The 23,595-nt window shown below is 40.9% G+C and overlaps 1 protein-coding gene across 1 annotated transcript in view; it reads left to right on the plus strand.

The window, feature by feature from the left end:
* LOC140562454 (brain-enriched guanylate kinase-associated protein) overlaps positions 1–16,566 on the plus strand; it is a 38,560-nt gene extending 21,994 nt beyond the window's left edge. The window contains exons 3-7 of the mRNA XM_072688118.1: positions 4,756–4,917; positions 5,737–5,803; positions 9,408–9,515; positions 10,948–11,028; positions 14,066–16,566. Coding sequence (XP_072544219.1) covers positions 4,756–4,917; positions 5,737–5,803; positions 9,408–9,515; positions 10,948–11,028; positions 14,066–15,457 — 1,810 coding nt within the window. The 3' untranslated portion in view covers positions 15,458–16,566. The remainder of the gene's footprint in view (positions 1–4,755; positions 4,918–5,736; positions 5,804–9,407; positions 9,516–10,947; positions 11,029–14,065) is intronic.
* Positions 16,567–23,595: the final 7,029 nt, after the last annotated feature.

Consider the following 23,595-nt stretch of genomic DNA (forward strand, 5'->3'; position numbering starts at 1 on the left):
CACAGACAATCACTCCAATATGTTTCCCTGAACTTACAAAATTACTCTTATACTAGAAGTCAATGGGAAGATGCTTCAGCAAAGTTGCTCTTCATAAATAGCAGTTTGTATAAATTACACAGTTATTTACAATACTTGGATTGATTCAGAAAGATGTATAGATGTCTGTTAGCAAAGTTTTACAATCACAAGACAATGAATGTTATATATATATATATATGTGTGTGTGTGTGTGTGTGTGTGTGTGTGTGTGTGTGTGTAAAAAGTGTAAACACAGTTAAAGTCTCAAAATGTTCACAGTCCAGTCCATTCAAGCCATATTTAGCATTTTAGCCCTGCCTATTCATAGTAGAATATTTCAAGACCACTTTTAGAACAAGGCACGATGCATGGAAGCCAATCAGAACAGAGCTGATATCAGTCTCAAAGACACTGCAGCAGAAACAGACTGTTAAATACAAAAAGATAAAGAGAGGTTGGAAAACAGTCGTGTAAAATGAATTATGAGAATTGTTCGCAGTGGTGGTAAATGAGACCTCCAGATGCCTGAAGCCTACATTTTTTCACGTATATTTAAAATTGTCAAGAGGTAGGCAATGTGCAGAGACGAGGCGCAAACAATATTCCCCATGTTTTCAGGTTTGACATCAGCATTCCATGTAAAAGAAGCCCTAGAACGTCCACCTGGATTTTCCTTGGCATAGTTGAATAGTGAGATTTTGGGAAATGGAAGTAGCCTGAACCTCAAACAAAAACTGTTGTGTCCTTCTTTAAAAAATGGGCTCAACCAAAACAGGGCTGGAAAAGGTGCCAAATTCTGTTTCGTAACAGTCTTGGCTCGTTAGATTTACACCCCAAAAATAAACATTAACTGTGGCTTGGCTTTTCCTGTGCAAGAGTCCATATAATAGGGAGCTTGAATTCAACACATGACTATTGTATACACTATTTAAGCTTATATACTTTACAACTAAGTTTCATTTTGTACTGCAACTATACTAGGAGTGAGCTTTTAGTTTACGAGTTATATACTCCTACACACTTTTTTACTTGTGTGTATGAAAGTACACTATAAAGTATACTCTCTGTAAACTACTAGTTTAATTGTTTAAACACCCTGCTAAGATTTCTTTATATGAACGTATACCACTAGTTTCTATTAAGGTATTATTATTTATATTCACTTTTATGAAATATAAAAACATTAACTGTGCTTTAAGTACACTTGAAGTTAATGATTGTGGAATAGATAAATAGGTAGATAGATAGATAGATAGATAGATAGATAGATAGAGAGCTGTAGATAGATAGATAGATAGATAGATAGATTGATTGATTGATTGATTGATAGATAGATAGATAGATAGAGAGCTATAGATAGATAGATAGATAGATAGATAGATAGATAGATAGAGAGCTGTAGATAGATAGATAGATAGATAGATAGATATATTGATTGATTGATAGATAGATAGATAGAGAGCTGTAGATATATAGATACTTTATTGAACACAAAGGAGATTTAGCAGACAGTAGCAATTACACAATACAGCACAGTAATACAATGCAATAATTACAATAATAACAATAAATAAAATATTTTTTTTTTCATTTTAACCAATTGGCAGTGCAGTTATATAGATTATAAAGTTATAAAGAATATGTAATGACTGTATATATAAACAATCATAAGACAGTATTGAAAACATATTTGTTTTCTTTATTAATGAACATTTAAAACATATATTGTATTGGACCAAAACAAATAAGAGTATAAATCAAAACAGGTTTTAGGGGAGGTTGATACAGGAATTTGTATCATGCAGCCTCTCCATCGAAATCCATGCCACCCCAAACCACAAGCCAAGTATACTACATCTTTATGTACTTGGCAAGTTTGTTGGCAAGTTATACTTAGTCATACTAAAATAAAAATGTAAAATATCAAAAAAAGAATGTAGTATGTCAAATGTACTTAAGGTTTTCTTGTTACTTGGTATGAAGTAAAGTGAATGTCAACATAATTTTGGTTACAATGTCTTTAAAAAAAAACTGAAATAGTAAACAGAAAGCATATTCACTTGTTTTTAGTTTAATAGCAGTATACCAACAGCATGCTTGAATGAACATATTGTAAGGGTTGCTAAAAGCGTGTTGTGCTTAGAGGACACAGAGAGGACAGCAACACTATCTGATAAGAACAGTCATTTTGTATAGTATAATTTAACTATTTTACAATGTGGGCTGTCACAATACTGTAAACCTGTAAATAAAGAAGAGAGTATCTTCTTACTTTTACCAGCCCTCCATAAGCGAAAATCAGCATTTTTTATTCTGTATGAAAATAACGGGGTTGTCAAAGGTAAATAGCTTGTAAAACGTTATCTGAGCATTTCACCACCAACCACAGTCATACTCTACCTGTTTATACATCAAAAAACAACCACAATTACTGCAGCATGTGACACCTTTAAACTCAAAGGCATCTGCAGGTTCACTGTGGTTCTGGAGAGTGAAATGGCTATAAATACTGTGTTGTTATCATGACAACGTCTGGTTCCCACCCCCTCCATCGTAAAGAAACCAGAGTCGTTATGTTTATTTATAGTGAACCACAACATCAGACCAAACCCCACTCTGATTGTGTTCATCTGAACCATGGAAATTATGGCAGTTTGGACAATCATTGGAGTCCTCTTTTAAAAGCAGTTGCGTTCTGACAGCCTTGCACTTCCCACTGGATTAGCAGATGAGATCAGATCACATCAGATCAGATCAGATCACATCTCATCAGATCACTCAGGCAGAAATGACTAGAGGTGTTTTGAAAGACACCTGATAATAATGTGTGAATCTCTGAGGGAGGGGCTGCGCTGTTTGTGCCTTGTGCATGTGTGTGTTTGTGTGTGTGTGTATGTGTATTGATTTCCAATACTGTGTGATGCGCATGATTGTCTCATTTGTCTGCTGTGCGAGCACACTCCATGCACTCTCTCACTGTGGGTGGGCTTCTGACCACCAGGGGTTTGACCCCAGCCCCAGCAGTGATATCATCAGCACTCTCTCTCTCTCTTTCTCTCCATCTGTCCATCAATACATCATCAATCACTCTCCATCTGTGTATCCGTTCCCAGTCATTAGTGCTGCTGCAGAAGGGTCTGTGACGCCCCCTTCCCTCTCATGCTGAGGGTTTGATCCTGAAATAAACACATAATGGGTCATATGACCTGGGTCGGTGTGACAGACGGGTGGGAAGCACTTTCATGCCAAATTGCTTTCCTGTAGCACTGACTCTGAAAACACGGTTCAAAAAGTGCACTTCAAAATGTACTCCACGCTCCATACGGTTGTTTATCCCCACCTATTCAGCCTACATCAGTTTAGCCCCACCTATGCATCATATAGCTGTTTAAATCCAATGATTCAGCCTCACCCATTTAGCTTACAGCAGTTTAACCCCACCTATTCATCCTACAGCAGTTTAACCACACCTATTCGGCCTACTGCAATCTAGCCCAACCAATTCAGCCAACAGCAGTTTATCCCCACCTATTTATCCCATAGCAGCTTCCCCTCCACTCCTTCATCCTATAGTTTAACCTCACTAATGAATCCTACTACTTAACCTCCAACCATCCAGACTATGGTAGTTTCACACCAGCTATTTCACCTACAGCAGTTTGGCACCACCCATTCAGTCGACAGCAGTTTATCCACACCCATTTAGCCTACATTCATCATTAAAGGATCCTACAGGTTCTTTGCATTGTCATGGTTCTGGGTAGAACCACTGACTTTCATAAAGAACTAAATTGTACTAAATGAACTATGTCTGTCTGGATTTACCAGACTGATCCACCTGTTTATCCCACCCATTCCACCTACAGCAGTTTAGTTCCACCCATTTATCCTACAGTCATTTTCCTGCAGTAGTGTTTCAGCCTGGACTGCTTCTTGATCGGGTACAATTACAAGCAAGTGTGACTTGGGCATCTCATTGTGACATTCATACTGATATTCATATCTGATCTATCAGGATAAAGCTACACCCTCTTTCAGTGCACAGCAGTAACACTGCATTTCCTCTTTAAACCAAAGCATCCATCTATCTGTTCCAGTTTATTCACCTGTGGAATTTGTTCATTGTTGAGTGTTGGTTCTTTCTAAATCTCTGCATCACCCTGGGGGCTGAAACCAAGTGCAAACACTACACCTCACCTCACAGTCAGGGTTTACTGTACCAGACTGAGGGGTGAGCTGTAACACTCACTGAACAGTCTGGTAAATCCATATAAACTTAATTCATTCTGTACAGTTCTGTTCTTTAATAAAGTCAGAGGCTTTATTGAACCACGACAGCTCAAAAAATGATGCTTAAATAATACTTAAAACTTTAAAAAAAAAAAGGTTATATTTAGCCTCAACACCACTTCTCAGTACTATATAGGCCCTCTTTGCTTAAAGTGTAGTACTGAAAAAATGTCCTTTAACTCACAGACAACAGGTTATCCTTGCTGACCTATGCAAAGAACCATTTAGCCAGGAAAAGAACAAATGAAGCATTCAAATGGTCATGCCTTCACTAAAGAACCCTTGAAGTACCCTTTTCTGTTTTTCAGGTTCCTTATATGCAGTATATGTGTAGATGCACTTTGTTTCAGGGCCCTGTGAAAAAAATGTACTTGATGGTGTGTTTCAGCACTGTGTGTGTAAATCAGGGTGTGTGTGTGTTTAAATCGGGGTGTGTTTGTGTAGCTCTCTGCAGGAGCAGAAGGAGGATCTGCGGAAGCGTCTATCCTACACCACCCATAAGCTGGAGCTGCTGGAGAGCGAGTTTGACTCCACGCGGCAGTACCTGGAGACCGAGCTTCGCCGCGCTCAGGAGGAGCTCGACAAATTCACTGATAAACTGAGAAGGTACAACAACCACTGATGAGGGGATCGGTTAAGCACTCTGGATGAACGTATGAGCCAAACTACAGCCTTTTAGCCCCACCCATTCAGCATATAGCAGTTTAGCTCCACCCATTTAGTCTACATCGGTTTAGCCCCACACATTAAATTTATGACAACTTAGTCCTACCCATTTAGCCTACAGAAGTTTAGTCCCACCCATTCAAACAGTGACAGCAGTTAGGCCTCACCCATTCATCTTATTGAAATATTCATCAGATTTTCAGTTTCGTTAGGTTAGGTATTCATTAATTGTTTTATTTTGTTTGTTTTTCTCTTAGTTACTCAATTAACCAATTATCCAAATCTAGTTGATAACCGAGATCACTTAAACTAATTTAGATACACCTAGGCATGTCTACTGCCAGCCCTGCTGAATCTAAACACACCTCAAATTATGTATTTCTGAGGCTCTGAGACTTAACAAACCACAGTAACAGCCACTGTCTCGTCTCACCGTCGGCTGAAAGGTTGAAAATGGAATGTTCTGCAAGAGGTGCAGATACATCAAGCTACAAAGCTAACAGAGCACTCCACAATAAGAATGTAATACCAACAGGCAAACGTGATGGTGGCAGTGCTAATAAGAGAGGGGTGCTTTGCTGCTTTAGGGCCTGGGCAGCTTTTCAAAATGGACAAATCCATGAATGCACTTCTTCCAGCACTGTAGTTTCTGCTCACCTCTTGTGGTTTAGATTCTGACTGGTTGAAGCTGCAGACTGATGAAGCCGTATTAGAGTGTATGATGGAAACCTGTTGTGTGTGTGCGTGCGTGTGTTTCAGAATACAGAGCAGTTACTCAGCTCTGCAGAGAATCAATCAGGACCTGGAGGACAAAATCCACAGAACAGTGAGTCACTTTCTACAAACGTCATCCACCTTTCATCTCACCACTATCAGAACTTCATATCTGTGAGACGACTGTAACTGTACAGGAGAAACAAAACACACTTGTAACTTTGATGTACTTTTATTTAATCAGATGAGTAACATGGGGTCATTTCTATTGGTCCACATTAAATATTCACACAGGGGGTAAAGAGCAGCTGGAGTTTATTCATGCAGTCAATGTAAAAACCTTCAAAAATAGTCATATATAGCATTAAAAAAGGTCTACTGCTTTTTGCAGAGTGTAGTTACGTATAATATTATGTCACTTCAGATTTTAACATTTCAGTAAATATAATAGACACACTATATGGACAAAAGTATTGGGACACCTACAGGAGCTTTTATGATGCCCCATTTTTAATCCATAGGCATTAATATGGAGTTGGTCCCCCCTCTGCAGCTCTAACAGCAGGTTTGGAACTCTGCAGTTATTGAGTAAGCTAAGCATTGAAAACATTTATGCACTATGCTCTGAACTTGGCACTCTGTAACTTTACATGGTCTGACACTTAATGGCTGAGACGCCAAGTGTTCCTAAACACTTTCACTTTCCAATAACACATTTACATTTATGGCATTTAGCTGACACTCTTATCCAGAGCGACTTACTAGGTTACTTGTATGACAGATGTGGGCCAATGTAGTGTTAAGAGTCTTATTGGTGTAGCACAGCATAGTCACCCAGACTGGGAATTGAACCCCAGTCTCCCATGTGGTGTTGTAGCTCACTGGCAGGTAGTGATGTTAACTGTTGTGCCACACCAACCACACCCCTCACAGCTGATGGTGGAATATCTAGGAGGAAAGAAATTTTACTCGGCTTCTACTACAGAACAACACTGGAATTCAGTGAGCTCTTCACAACCACCCCTCCTTTCACTAATGTGTGTAAAGGCAGACTGCATTAATTCTATACACCTGTGGCAATGGGCCTGAATTCAGTGATTTAAGAGGTGTGTCTCAATACTCCACATAGTGTAGATGAATAGCATAAATAATAATTTTAAGTTCAAAGAGACAAATAACTTTACAAATGTAGGTCTTAGTAGAGTTTTAACAGCCTACAGCAGTTAAGCCCTTATTGAAATATTCATCAGATTTTTTGTTTGTTTTTCTCTTAGTTACTCAATTAAGCAATTATTTAAATCTAGTTGATAACCAAGATCATTTAAACTAGACACACCCAGGCAGACTGTATGGCTATGTGCTTCATATTATACACTTGTCGCAATGGTACTGAATGAAACACCTGAATTCAATGATTAAGAGGTATATCCTAATACTCCATATAGCGCAGACTGATGAAGTTATGATTTTATAATAAAGTTTTAATATAATTATTTGTTAAAAGAGAAACCATTATATATATATATATATATATATATATATATATATATATATATATATATATATATATATATATATATTTTAGGGACTTAATTTGTATGGGTATTTGTATTTGTATGGATATTTGTATGTATTGTATTCAGTGTGTGTGAGTGTGTGTGTGTGACTGAGTGCAGTGCTGGACACTGTTTGAGAGAATTTGAATATCAATACACTGCTCTGTCTGCTTCTGCTGTTAATTATAGTCTTTTACAGTAGCCTGTCCGCCTTCGAGCCGCATGGCGATACTGAGTGTATTGCAGCAGCAGCAGCTCAGTGGCTCACAGGATGCATCTCCTGCGGGACTGAAATAGGGGGGGTGTAATTAGCCAACCTCAGCAGAGCGCTGTACGACTGCCACACGTCTTTATCACAAACACTCAGATTTCCCCTCAGTCTGTTTAAGCTTCAGCAGAACCTCCTCACACGCTGCTCAGCCGGTCATTGTAGGAATGTAAATGAATATGAATACATCATTAGTTCTAAACAGATGCAAACAGGTGGTGCAGTATGTTCATCAGTAACGTTTTATCAGCAGGAAAGAAAACAAATATGAACAGGGAAGAAATTTGCTGCAATTTTAAAGACACATTATGAATAAAAATCAAATTCAAATATAGACCCATCATTTTTACCATACCCAAACCTGTATACACCATGCCTACTGTGGTATGTGCCATGCCCTTTTCTGAATTACATCACACTCACTGTTTACACAACCTCCACTTTCTGTATACATCACACCCTCTTTGGTCTATGCATACCCACATCTGTACACACCACATCGGTGTGTAATGTCCATAGGGGACAATCCCAGAACATCTCATATTATGTAAACTTTAAAAATATCCTCCATACTCACACTTCTTATTTGCAGGATCTTCTGGAGGCCCACTGCCCTGTACATTTTAGAGCTTACACTGCTCCGACTACAGAGGGTTCTAAATAGTTCTGAAAAGGATTCTTTGACTCAAAGGGTTCTACCTTGTACTTATTAGGGTTCTTTGGCTCAAATGGTTCTATATATTACTTCATAAAAGATTAATGATGTCCTACATAGTACTGAATAGCATTGTACCTAGTATTTATTACGGTTCTTTGGCTCAAATGGTTCTATATAGTACTTCATAAAAGATTAATGACGTCCTACATAGTACTGAATAGCATTGTACCTAGTACTTATTAGGGTTCTTTGGCTCAAATGGTTCTATATATTACTTCACAAAAGATTAATGATGTCCTACATAGTACCGAACAGCATTGTACCTAGTACTTATTAGGGTTCTTTGGCTCAAATGGTTCTATATAGTACTTCATAAAAGATTAATGACGTCCTACATAGTACTGAATAGCATTGTACCTAGTACTTATTAGGGTTCTTTGGCTCAAATGGTTCTATGTAGTACTAAGAAATGATTCTTTGACTCAAATTGTTCTATACAGTACTTCAAAAAATCAGCAGGAAAGAAAACAAATATGAACAGGGAAGAAATTTGCTGCAATTTTAATGGCAAATTATGAATAAAAATTAAATAAATTTAAATATAGACCCATAATTTTCACCATACCCACATCTGTATACACCATGCCCACTGTGGTATGTGCCATGCCCTTTTCTGAATTACATCACACTCACTGTTTACACAACCTCCACTTTCTGTATATATCACACCCTCTTTGGTCTATGCATACCCACATCTGTACACACTACACCTGTTTAGACATATGCCACACAATGCCCGCTTCTGATTTATATTGTGCCCACTTTGGTATACACCATGCCCAGTTTGATATGTGTCATGGCCACATCTGATTTACACCATGTCTCTGGTTCAAATCTGAATACAGACACATGTATATTGAGCCCTAAACAGATACAGACACAGCTACACATAGTGATAGAGGCTCTGCATTACATCCTTTAATATGCATTACGATAGCATGTGATTATCTGAGAGAGTTTGGAGGTTTGTCCGAAATTCTCTGAGCTAATTATCCGCTGTAAGCTCTAAGGAGACTCCCGCTGTATTTCATAACTGCGCTGAATTTACTACGCACAGAATTCATAAGCAGGAATAATTTCCACCGTTGTTAATGAGAGAGCTGTTGTAGTAAATGGTGATGCAAAGATTGACCTCTCCACTACTTATCACCTCCTCTCCCCCCTCTCTCCTCAGTCGCAGCACCACGATGATGAGAAACGAGCGCTGAGTCGAGAAATCATCGTCCTCAACAACCACCTCATGGAGGCCAAGATGACCATCGAGAAGCTGAGGGAGGATAACGTAAGAGCCACACTGGTCTCGGTCATCGTTTAGCAGTAAACACAGTAAACAGACATTAAAGAGCCTGTAGCATGTGTGTTTCCCCGTAAACTCCACTCATTGCGTTTGAGGGGTTTTTATGACATCACAACCATGCTGGGCTGTTTCGGCAGCATAGTTTCCATGAATGCACTGCATGGACTGGGAAGAAAACTCTAATGGAGAGTGGGGCACACACTACTGTTGAGTAAAATGTGACACAGATATTTTATGCAGGGTCCAGTAGGATGTGCTTTTTGTTCCTATAGAAAAGCTATGTGCCAATTCTCACAGCAATATCTGAAACTGCATTAAATGAAGTGTGTTTGTATGTATTTAAGTCTACAGCAGTTTAGCCCTGCCCATTCACGCTGAAGTAAGCTGCTTAATTGAGCTTATTTACATACGTATATCTCTTAAAGGCACAGCCTGTTTGATTTTAAGCAATATAGAGAGGTTGGAACAATTGTTCTGTAAAAATGAATTATGGGTTAATGTTATAAGTGAAGCTTAAAATTCTGAAAAAGTTCTGAAAAAACGGTCAGAGTGGCTTCAAGTGTAAAAAGATGATCTGTGCTCCTCACAAAACAAGCATTCGGTGACGTCAGGAGGCAGCGTCCTAATAACTGAATGAAACCGCTTTACTATCTGCTCTCCTTGTTCTTGCCTGACCTGGCAAAACCAAGGACAGCAGACAGAAAAAGAAGTGTGTAAGTAAGTAATGTCAGTATTTAGAGCAGAGCGTCTCGGTGCATCGCGGATCAGATGTTTGAGCTGTTTTTAGAGCTCAACATGGCAAACTGACAATTTTTACTAAACGTTTATTAAAAATCTTCAGTTGCTGTTGTCATGCCAATCCCAGAGACAGCTGCGCAAGATATCATCACTTCTACATGGGTTCAGATTTATTTATTGACATCTGAATGAATTACACCACAAAACGTGTTCGGTGTGTAATGTCCATAGGGGACAATCCTAGAACATCTCATATTATGTAAGCTTTAAAAATATCCTCCATTCTCACACTTCTTATTTGCAGGATCTTCTGGAGGCCCACTGCCCTGTACATTTTAGAGCTTGCACTGCTCCGACTACAGAGGGTTCTATATAGTACTAAAAAGGATTCTTTTACGCAAAGGGTTCTACCAAGTACTTATTAGGGTTCTTTGGCTCAAATGATTCTACACAGTACTTCAAAAAAGAATGATGACATCATCCATAGTACTGAAATGCATTCTAACTAGTACTTATTAGGGTTCTTTGACTCAAAGGGTGCTATATAATACTGAAAAAGTGTTCTTTGACTTTTAACGCTACTGGAAGCCTTTTTGGTTTGGAGAAATCTTTATTTCTTCTTTTTCTTTCTGTCCAATTTCCTCTCTCTGCCCCCCCACCCCACCTGTTCTCACTGCAGGACCTGTACAGGAAGGACTGTAACCTGGCTGCTCAGCTCCTACAGTGCAACAAAACACACTACAGAGCCCAGCTCTCTGAGGTCAGCTGCACTGCAATGTGTGTGTGTGTGTGTGTGTGTGTGTGTGTGTGTGTGAGGGGGTATACTCTGGGTCAGATCTGGATTTCCTTCTGACAGATATGACCTGGGTTTTTAGAAATCTCCACTATCTCCCACATGCTTCTAAACCCCATATGTTTAGTCTTGTGTACATCTAGCCCTCTCAAATGTCTCTGGATCCTCTGAACTACAGGTTCATGAAGGTGGTGAAATATGAACATTGGCACAGCCAGCTAACAGTGTTAGACTAACAGTGATGCTGCATGAACGTGTAGCTGTTATTAAACTCCAACACTGTTATGGAACACAATTCTAGCTACTCAAACTTTAGCCTAAAACTGTCAAAGCCTCTGTACTCCCACACTGGACAGAGCTTGCTACTGTGAAACAGAATTTTGTTCTGAAATTGAATGTTGCAGTGTCAGTTTCTGAAAAAAATGCCCAGGTTCTACATTATAATAACTAATTCCATTCTTACATTTTTTACATTTTCTTTCAAGATATTATCAAGGTAACTTACAGGCAAAAGCAAGGAAAATGTGAGCTTGAGGAATGATGTTATTAACTTTTGTTACATTATAATACTGACAAACAACCCAAGATCTTAAGAAAGCAAGTAATTAACTATATATTCTGTGTATATTATTTCCTTATTTCCAATCTGGTTCAATCATACAACCTCAAATGTGAAATTCAGATTCAGATTTCTTCTACACAAACCCCCAAATTCAAATTTCAGTCAACCTCAATTTCAGACTCAGATTTCTAATGTTATGGCTCTAACTCCATCTCTCCTGGAGTGAAGCTGAGACAATAAACACAAGCCCATCAGTTTCCCTGTCAGTTTTCCCCTTGGCAGAACTGTGATCTGGGGGAGACATGGGATTTTTCTGTGACCTGTTTTATTCTTCTGCCACAGAAAAACAAGGACTTGGACTCAGTGCTTATTATCATGCACTATAATTAGTCTGGTATGCTCTGCTAGCTAATTAGACACTCTTTACTTTTCTCTTGTTGCTATGGAGAAAGAGGTGAAAATTAGAGTAGAATAGAAACGGATAGATGCCTCATCAGTGGCCAAAGCCTGCCATTTACTCTCATTCAGTTCATACTTGCTCAGGTTAATACAGAGCTGCACTCCAAAAAATGGTTCTTTACTAGAGACAATGGTTCGATATAGAACTTGAGGAAGCATTTGGTGCATACCTCTTTTTTTAACTGGTTAAATGGTTCTTCACATTGATGGGAAACATATTTTAAACATGTGGCTTTATGGCACCAAAAACGGGTTCCACTATCATTTAAAGTCAGAAAACCCTTTTTGTAGAGTTCCTATTTGAGCTCAGCCAGCTCACTTCAAATGTAGTTTGTCTCACAACAGTGGATCACTTTTTACCTGGCTACATCGCCGTGGCAACTAATGCAGCATTTTGGATCATAAACAGCTTCAGTACTTTTCAGGTCATTTTTATGGCAGAAACACATATTGCTTTTAAACAAATATAAATGATTTAACAAAATAAATAAATAAACAATTACTTACAAGTCAAGAAGTCAATGTAATTATTTTTTTCGAAAAATAATTATGATTAATAGGATATAAATATTCATTTATTTACAATGATTTATGCATTTTATCCATCAGCGCGCAACCTTTGCTTTATGCGGCCTCATTATGTGAGACTGGCTCTCTGATGGAAGATATATATGTTTATATATATGTTTGATTAGTCCGCTGTAATCACTTGTCATGGTATTTCTTGGTGGAATACACTAATTTGAATAAAAATGTGTTGAACAAGAATTATGTAGCATAACCAATATCTCTAGCAGCTCCCAAAACTGGGAAAATGACATTTAGGATGGATCTCTGCAATATATCCCTGCTGTTTTACGTACAGTTAAGTGGAGTCCATTTACATAATTTGCGTTTGTCAGCACTTTCATGGTGACAGAGGCACCAGTATGGCTTATTACAGCTGTGAATGCTTTTCTATACTCTCAGCAAAAATAGAAAATAGAGGGCTAAAAATAGAAGCCTTTAAAAAGGCTCATTACACACTAAGGTGTTTTATTCAGTAACTACAGGGACTTCTGTACAAACTGGTGGGAATAGATGTTTCGGTTGTTTAAGGGGTTAAAAAAGAGAACGAAGAATCAGGTGTGAATCTGCTTGTTTGGAGTGAAAACCTGCAGCCACCCGAGTCTTTTTTGGTGGATGAGAGCAGGACGTCCCTGCTGAAAACGAAGCACTCATCGCAGGAGTGTTCTGGAGTGCCTCATCATTGCAGAATTTAGTGTTTTCCCTGAGTTAACACACCTGATTCCACTCAGCTAATTACAGAGCTCTTCATGATCTGTGGTAGATCTCTAAGGAGGTTGTAGGTAAACTTTGAAAGGTGGCAGATCTGTGGGTTTACACATTTTTTGAGTATAGGCAATAATCATGTTGACAACTGTAGTGTTGCAGTGCTTGATTAGTCTTGCATTAGTCATGAAGAGAGCACTGAAGGGTTATTTCCAGCGCTGATCATTTCTCATCTATGCTTGTCTGGTAGAGTTAGTGTGTAATTTCGTACGCTTCCATGTGTTTCCACGGCAGTGTAAGATGCAAAAGTATCAGCAAAATCAATGATATTATTGCTCCATTGATCTGCTGGAACCAGCATAGAAGGGTACATGGGGTGACATCATCAACAGGTAAAGTCCTTTACAGCAGTTTATCCATCATTACCTAAAAGATGTTGAACAAAGAAGAAATAGGCCGACTTCTATGCTGTCTTTTTTGCTGAACAGTGTGAAGTACATAACTTGGAAAGTTCCTAAAGGAAAGCCAAGGTGTATGTAGAAATACAGAAGGCACCAGGTTCACAAATTGAACAGATTAAATGGAGCGGAGTTGTCTAAGGGCTAAGGATCACCCACAACTAGCTGCATAATTGTTTGGTTCTCAAGCTGGTGGAAACACAAAGATATATAATTTAATCAATTCTTGCGTCTCTCTTTCTCTGGTCCACAGTTGCCTGCGGAGTTTCAGGAGCGTCTAAGTCTGCACATGGAAAGTTCATCTCTGTGCCACTCACCATACTCAGACACTGTCTCCACCTCCATGATTGCCCAGGCTTTGGAAAAGCCAGAGGAGGCAGAAGCGGGCAGCATTCAGGCCTCCCGCTCTCCCAGCCCGCAACGCCACCAGCCCCAGGGCTTCCTGGTGGGCACAGGCCTGGGAAGCACTGAGCGCCTGGGTCTTCGTGCTATTTACAAATCTGACCTGTACAGCAGCGATACAGCTCTGTACTGCCCAGATGAGCGAAGGCGGGAACGCAGGCCTAGCATGGATCTCCATGGCCAACAGAAGCTTTACGGTCCTCAAAACTCCACTGACAGCACCCCAGAGGAAGGAGAAGGGTCACTTTCCCTGCAGCAGGGCTTCTCTCAAGAGCGCTTCAGCAAGTTCGCCACATCCCTCGGCGGGGCGTCCAGTTCCTATTCCAGCTTCAGCGGTGGTGGTTCAGAGGATAAAGGGGCAGATCCTCCGAGTAGTGCTGGCTCGTCCCCCCGACACCATGCCCATGTCTACATGGACTGGAGAGATGGTGCTGCTGAATATGAGCACAAAAGTGACTCTTCTTGGGAGAGAGACAGTCCAAGCGCCTTCAGCAGCAAAGCCCACGGCTTCCAGGCAGCTGAACCCAGCCACCACCAGAATGGCAGCTCGCCCATCTACAGCAGGACCATGTCCTCCTGCTATAGTGAGCCTTACGAACCACTTCCCCCATCCACTTCTCCCAGTGTCACCTATGGTGACAGTCGCCGTGGTAGTGCTCTTTTAGCCCCAGAGGAAGAGATGGAGGAAGAGGAGCTAATCGTGGGCCGCTGGAGGCAGCTCAGTGTTGAGGACGTGAGCGCCCACTCGTATCGCAGTCCTGGACGAGCCTCCCCCTACAGCTTCTCTGAGCAGCACTTCTCTGTTCGGCCCGCAAAGATCCGTCTCGGGCCGCTTTATAGCAGCTTCCAGGAGGGCACTGACGTGTATCACCACCACGGCGGGGTTTTGGACCCCTTCTCCAGCCCAAGCCCGGAGTGCAGCCCCGGCATCCACCAGACCCACCTGTACCGGGCCAAGGATGACAGCCAGGAATCGGAGCACAGCCTGTACAGCCCCAAGGAGCAGAAGAGCGAGTATGTGGAAGTGAGTCCAAACAGCTCAAATGAATCTCTCCAACATGCGTCCCTGGAGATGCCTGCGGATCTGCAGCACTACCAGCCTGATCGGCACAGTGCCTCCCCTCAGGGAACCAGCCCTCCCCCTCCCCAGCCACCGCCGCAATACCAAAAATTTGGCACCCTGGGTCTGTCACGGAAGGACAGTCTCACCAAGGCTCAGCTCTACGGTACCCTGCTAAACTGAAGCTACATGGGCTTCTCCAAGTAGTCCCGTTCTCCTTCCAGCAGGACCTGAATGTGATACCACAAATCAAGCCAAACATATGGAGATCTTTGTTTAAATAGTTTCTAAGTTCACTCTCTTTTCTCTACTTCGGTATTGGTCCATGTTGTTTTCTACGCAGTGGACATGAAGTGTGCTCATGGATTCTGTGATTGATATGAAGCTCTGATCTTCCACGGCATTTGTACAGCTCGCCTGAAAGACCGCGTTACTGGTCCGTGTGGTTGGTGCAGGCTTTGTTTTCTTTATGGATTTTTGAGAGAAATGTGACGTAAGATTTGATACAGAGTGTGTGTGTGAAGTGAGGTAATGTTACGCCAAATCTTGGCCAATCTGAGATTACCTAAAGCTTAACAGGATAGAGGAGATTGGATAGTGCTACGCTAGTTGTATAAAGAAAAACTAATTTTGACAGTGAAATCGAAGTTCTATTTTATGCATAGCTGTATTTATTGTTCAGTATGATATATCAGTAAATGTATCACAGAACTAAGTGGTACACACTGATCGGGCCAGGTGACTTAGTTGGCTGGGTCTCTGCAAAAGTACTGACCACTTTGTGAAGTGTAATTATAACGACTGCTGTGATTTACCAGATATTTTCAAAAGAAAACCCTTGAGTGGAATTGTTAGCCAGACCTTGACCTATTCCAAATAAAGTCATGACCATTGTGAAAAGAACAGGATGGTTACGTCAATATTCCCCTGGGCTTTTCTTTCAAGGCCAGTTTGCGACCAAAGTTCCACTTAAGTTCAGCCCTACTTCAGCTCAGATAGAGTCTGGAAAGCGCTCGAGAACGATGGTTTATTCATTCATTTCCTTTTTTGGTGTGCTTTGTTACTGATTGGATTTTCTGAGGTTGCTGTTCTTTTCGGTGTTTTCCCTCTTGTGTTTCTGCAGTGCTCGGAGTCTCCCCCAGGCCCTCTCTACCTCATGCTTTCTGATCCTCCTTTCCTCTCCTAATCAACTGCCACCCTATGTAGGCTGACACCATGATGCATGACTCTATTTCTTCTGTTTGGTTTTCTCTATCTAATAAAGCACAAGCGCTGCGCTGTGTTCCTCTCTCGCTTTCTCTCTCTCTTTCTCCCTGCAGTCACCGGCTGCCTGTCGGGCCTCTATGGTGTGATGTACGAAGAGAATAAATAATTGAGGTCGCTGTTTACAGAGTTAAGTGTTGCATTGTAGGACGATATTAACATGCAGGAGTGTTTGCCGCCGCTCGGCTACCTCTCCAACATGGACGGGGAGAGAACCTGAGAGGTTTACGCATCACTGGCACAGCTGTGGGTCTGCCAGCTACTTTCATTTACCCAGGCTGCACACAACACGCAAAAGACATTTACACTTCAAACACTTCATGACAGGGGCAGCAGTCATTATGTACTACCAGCATCCAGCGAGATCCAGCAAGAGTCATGTAAAAATAGCTTTCTGTGGCGATGTGATGATATTTAGACACTTGATGATACATTTTCAACAAAGCTACAAAGCTTCCTCTAGCCACCATATAGTTTATGCATCCATAGACATTCATACATTCCTCTTTGACGCTGTGGCTTAGAGCATTACTTGCAGACATAAACAAAACACTGATACAAAGTTATAACTTCATTATAGAGAGCCATTAATCCTTTGCTGAGAGTCATGTGAAATATTCATGACCCATGTTCAGATTTCCAATGAGCCATATGTTCCACTGGCCCTTTGTTCATCTGATTTGTATTCAGGGGAGCTGATGGCATCCTCGATTTTCTGGCTCCTGTTCACTAGGCGGGAGAAGAGTGAGTCATGGGTCTGCAGGGCATCTTCTAACACACCAACAGCAAAGGCAGTGCAGACAAACTCTGCTCTCAGGACCTTTTCACGTCTAGTCTCTTATCCTGAGCATTCCCACAGTTCCTCTACGTGGCTCCCACTGGATTAGTGGGTTCGAATGTGCTGATGACTGAGTGAGAGATCTTCTTGCACTCACATAAAGACACGCTTCCCATCTTAGTTCTTCAGTCCCACTGTGGGCTCATTCGTGTCCTGTGTTTGCATTTGGTCACAAGCTCGTCCATTGCTTTGGGCAGGATCTCCATCTCTTGGCAAGTAGCAACAGCAAAGCACTTCCTTCCTTATCACTTGGGTCATGGTGAGGAAGCAGGCCAGACATGGTGGCTCCTGGGCGCCCTCTAGTGGGCTCTTCAAGAACAAGCAGGGCACCGGACATAACTGGGATTTGCCAGTAGGGTGCCCACTATCTCATGAGCGAGAAGGCCTGTTCTTAGACAAAATCCAGGAACACTTTCAGGCTTAATGCTGTTCACCGATGTAACTCCTAAATGTATTCACTCTGATCTTCCATGAAACACAACATGACGTCTTCAGCATGACTGCCAGACAGCTTCTTCAGACACAAAGGCAGAACTCCATCAGTCGCAACTACTTTAGCACAGAATCCCTAGAATTCTGGAACCATGTACTAAATCCACTGCGTTTTCACTTCCAACAGTACACCAAAAGCTGCTGTTAAAGTAAAGCACTGCAGAAGCATTCCACTCTGCCGACTGTGATCCAGAACCTCACAGGGTTCCCCGTTGATGTATCGCCTTCTGTTCATACATGACCCATCCGGCATGATGATCTATTGGGAACTGCATTCTTGCAGGAAAAGTGTCATATTCACTTCACTGGGATTTCCACTCCGGTTCGCGTTCACACGGATCCCCTTACTGTTGCATTACCAGGTAAAAGTGTGCATGTGAAAGAGGCGTAAGAACGGGAGCGTCTATTCCTATCTGCAAAGGAACGATATGGCAGGAGCACGCCTAATTCCACTTGTTCAATCAGTCAGTCTTGGTTGTCAAACCATTTGTTAGTTCTGTGCGGTGAGCTCCGGCTTGAAGTAAGTACCTGCAGCCCTCTTTAGATAAGATTGAACACCACCCGGCTAAGGTCACCGTGGCCCTGCTTAGCTAGCGAGCTAACCACGACAATGGCAAGCGACACTCCTTCTAATGAATACATTCAGCTATTTGCAGAACCCTTTGCTGATGTACAGCTTGTCTTGTCCCATTTAGAGAAGAACTGAGCAGCTAAATATGAACCTACTGGCATCATGCCAAGTGTCAGGCATGGGCTAGAGGGGTATTGAGCTGTGGAGTAGTGTAACTGTGTTCTCTGGAATGATGGTGGTGCTCTATCCAATACTTTTGGGATGAGTTGGGGAGTTGGGGATGAGGTAAGGTGGGGATCATCCAACATCCTGATCTCACTAGCACTCTTGTTGTCAAAAGCAATCAAATTCTCAAAATCTAGTAGAAAGCCTTCCCTGGACAGTAGAGACAGTTACTTCAATAAACACTCCTTTTTAATACCATTGATTTCAGAAAAAACATTGAATAAGCAGGTGTCCCAATACTTTTGTCTATATAGTGTATGTTTGAGGCATTTCATCTGTTTTGATTAACAACATTCAAAGTTATGTGACACCACACCAACACACACACACACCACATAATGTGTGGAGTGGAAATACAAGTTGACTTCAGAACAGCCTTGATCACAGAATTCATCTAAAATGACAGATTTAGCGTGTCCCGGGAATTTAGTCTTTATCCAGTTTAGTTTCCACACATGTGCAGATGACTAAATCAGAGTAAAGGTGCGCATGCACTCAATCTAATGAACTGGTATATGCTGGCCATATGAGCACTTCAATAATCAGATAACTGTCGGAATCTGATTATGATCGTGGTATTGGTTTGCTTGTAAGTCTCAAACAAGCTAATGCTGTCAGGGCAGACTACCCCATACATTTGCATCTACAGAGCATTTAGCAACTAATTAAGTTATAGATAAAGGACTGAGTGTGTAGTGCTGATGGATGCTGCTTAAGGGCACCCCTGAATACCCCGGTAAACATTTAAATGGGTTTATGAACCAAAAACAGTCCTTTACAGCTTTTTGTCAAACTCTCTTTACCCCTTGAAGGCTGTGCCTTTAAGACTGAAATATGTAAATGAGCTTTGTTCTGATTGGCTGCCACAGGTTTTGCCAAATTCCAAAAGCAGTCAAAGCTAAGTGGGTGAATCTACACTGCTGAACTGGCAGCTACAAGAAACTGTGTTGGTACACACGTGGACAAAATTGTTCGTACCCCTCGGTTAATGAAAGACAAACCCACAGTGGTCACAGAAATAACTTGAATAGGACAAAAGTAATAATAAATACAAATGCTATGAAAATGAACAAATCTGACATTGATTTTGAACTATGCTTCAACAGAATTATTTTAAAAAATAAACTCATTAAACAGGCCTGGACAAAAATCATGGTACCCCTGAAAATAATATGGCCAAAGGGACATGTTAAATCAAGGTGTGTCCACTAATTAGCATCACAGGTGTCTATAATCTTGTGATCAGTCAGTGGGCCTATATATAGGGCTACAGGTAGTCACTGAGCTGTTTGGTGACATGGTGTGTACCACACTCAACATGGACCGGAGGAAGCGAAGGAAAGAGTTGTCTCAGGAGCTTAGAAAGATAATTATAGACAAGCATGTTGAAGGTAAAGGTTATAAGACCATCTCCAAGCAGCTTGATGTTCCTGTGACTACTGTTGCACATATTATTCAGAAATTTGAGATCCATGGGACTGTAGCCAGCCTCCCTGGATGTTACATCACTTCAGCTACAAGCAGCTACAGCATAAGCAACTTATGTTACTGCTAAAAAAACAGACTCATATTTAACTGCAGCAATTCATAAGCTGGTACAGAGGAAACAAGCTTCCAATGGTTTAGCACCTAGCAAAGAAAACCTATCTGGCCTGCTCGTGAAAACAGTACATAATCGTACATGAAGTGAAATCTGTTGTAGCTCAGTGCTCCTGATCTTGTTTGGTTTGGATCAATGACTGTAGAAAACAAGGATAGCGCAAATGTGATGCCAAATCGCTGATCGCCAATTACTGTTCAGATCATGTGAACTTTGGGCAAACCCACCTCGTGTGGACTTGGTTTAAAATGATTTAAAAACTGATGAATGTCTCCACCACTGATTTAGACAAAACAAAAAACTGCTGTTGAGTATTGTTGGCATTCCTGCTGCTTTTCCAGGCCTTTACTACATCTGCCTGATTGTTTGTTGGCCTTTCTGCTTTCAGTTTTGCCTTCAGTGAGTGATAAACGTGTTCAATTATGTTGAGGACAGGTGACCTGCGAATATTCCATTTCATTTCCTTGAGAAGACTCTTCAATCCATACTCCTCCTACGTTAATTTTGGTTTCAACAATCCAAAAAGTTACAGAACTGGGAAAGTTTTAAATATATATATATTTTTAGATGTTTTCAATCTGCCTAATCAGGCCATTTTGTTCTTAAAGGTAACCAGTGTTCTTCTGCATCTCAGAGTAAACCATCTGTATTTTTTTCATGAAGGCATTTCTTGATTGTAGACAGTGATACACTTTCTTGAGAATGTTTGACTGAGATGAAGGTTTTTTTTTCTTTGCCAAGGAACAAATTCTGCATCACACACTCTACATTCACCTTTATTTCTGCAATAACTTTAAACTGACAAAGTCATTGGTGTGCATAATTGTTTATTTCATCTCTAATAAAATCATACTTTGCTTTTGTTATTTCAAACGATAAAACAAATGGAATTCACACAAACAAAAAGAACCCATGACCTTAAATTGTGTCGCACAACCATTAGAGACAAACACTGCAAACAAGTGATTTCTGTAGCTCTCAGTGAGACCTCTGCACTTGCCAGCAGATTCTGCTTTTTCAGCTCTTTCCATGGGTATTTGATAGGATTCAGATCAGAACTCATGTTCACTTCAGAATAGTCTAGTGTTTTGTTCTTAGCCATTCTTGGGTGCTATTAGTTGTGTGCTTGGAGCCATTATCCTGTTGGAGGACCCATGATCTGTGACTGATGTAGAGCTGTCTGACACAGGGCAGTACTTTTCACTTAAGAATGCCAGACACAGCAAAGCAGCCCCAAAACATAATCGAGCCCCTCCATCTATCACAGTGGGTACAGTGTTTTCTTTTTTCTTTGAAAGCTTCATTTTTTTTGTCTGCGAACACAAAGCTGATGTGACCTGCCAAAAAGCTTGTCTCACCTGTCCGGACATTCTCCCAGAAGCAATGTGGACTGTCAAAATACCTTTTAGTAAATTCCAGTCTGGCTTTTTATAAAGTTCATCTTTCAGCTGTGAAATTGTCATGGCTCCTATTCCATGGAGCCCACTGTCGCCAAAAAAAGCCATGCCATATGGACAAAAGTATTGGGACATCTGCTCATTCTTTGTTGATGGGTAATGAAGGGTATTAAAAGAGTTTATCCCGCTTTTGTTGGAGTAACTGTTTCTACTGTCCAGGGAAGAAGACTTTCTACTAGATTTTGAAGGAACATTGCTGTGAGGATTTGATTGCATTCAGCGGCAAGGGTGTTAGTGAGGTCAGGATGTTGGATGATCACCACCTCAACTTATCCAAAAAGTATTGGACTGGAGCACCACCATCATTCCAGAGAAGGCAGTTTCACTGCTCCACAGCTTAAGGCTAGCCCAGGCCTGGCATTAGGCATTAGTGCCAATAGGTTCACGTTTATCTGTCCAGAAAGTTCTATTCTATTTACATTGACACAGAGAAGCGTGTATGTATGTGTGCATTTGCATCACATCTGTGTCCACAATGGTGCAACTTAAAGTAGCTGAATGCATTCCTTCGAAGGGGTGTCCACAAACATTTGGACATATTGTGGACCTTGTAGTCACAGAAACATCAAGCTGCTTTGAGATGTTAGGTACTGTTGATCGTGATGCTCATCTATAATGTTCTTTCTGATCTCCTAAGACAACTCTACCCTTTGATTTGTCTGGTTCATGTTCAATGTGGTGCACAGACTGACGCTAAACAGTAGACTGGCTACTGTTCTTCATGAAAATAAGCTAAATGACTGATTATAAGATACTAACTAATTTATTAGTTTGATATATCACTATAATCCAGTCTTTTCTAGGGGTAGCAACAAATCTATCCGGTTCAGAGTGCAGGCATACACAAGACAGTAGCTTTAATTTCACCACTGCTCTGCCCCCTACAGAACACGGCACACATCAGTTCAGGCTAAGCTTTGGTAGGTATGACCTGTTTTCTACTGTCTGTGTGCATGTACGTTTATGTATTTATGGTTCTGCTGCTGTGTTTGACTCACTCCCTGTTCTTGCCAGTGTCAGTAGGGTTTAGGGAAAGTGGATTTATTTTAATAAGCTGCTAAACTCAATTAAAAAGGATTAGCAGGCCGCTTCCAGCCTGTGGGCCATATGTGTGACGCCCCCGCTCTGGATAATATATAAGCACATCAACAACAAATGCTTTGTTTGCTCTTATTACTCATTCTACTGTTTTAAGATCACTTTTTTTCTTTTAGGAAGGCCAGGACATGACCTTAAGCTGGTCATGAACATACCATAAAACCTGCCACCCTTCTCTTACTCATGTGAGGGTGATTCATTTGCAGTTGCTCCAGATGTAGTTCCAGATGTAGCTGTAAATATTTGGACCCTGCCAATGTAGAATGTAGAATTTCCACATGTATTGTATTGTGACCCTGTGAACATGACATTTGCAGAATTTCAGATCGTCTCATGAATTTGCACATACCAGCATAACAGTGGACAAACAATATTCACAATGCATTGTGCTATACAACACTGTGGTATAGACAGGTTTGCTGTTTACAACCATTAGTGGTGCATGTGCAGCCAGGGTGCAAACATGCTTTAGAAACATAACCAGTTAATAGATCCCGGTTCAGAACCAGTTTCAGAACTGCATGTTTGTTTTTCATGTTCTACAATTTCTGGAAAGAAATGTGATCCCATTGGAATATTGAACATTTTCCATCCATCTTCTCTGCGGTTGGTGGAGTTTACTGCACAACACCTTGTCATTTTTGCTGAGACTTTAAAAGTTAATAAAACCTGTAATCTCCAACTGATATCCTGGATTACTTCCTAGAGCAGGACTCCCTAGTTAGCTGGAACTAACAAATCTTAGTAAAATAATTAAAATAAAAACTCACACACAGA

This window comes from Salminus brasiliensis, chromosome 1 (assembly GCF_030463535.1).
Source record: "Salminus brasiliensis chromosome 1, fSalBra1.hap2, whole genome shotgun sequence".
NCBI lineage: Eukaryota > Metazoa > Chordata > Actinopteri > Characiformes > Bryconidae > Salminus > Salminus brasiliensis.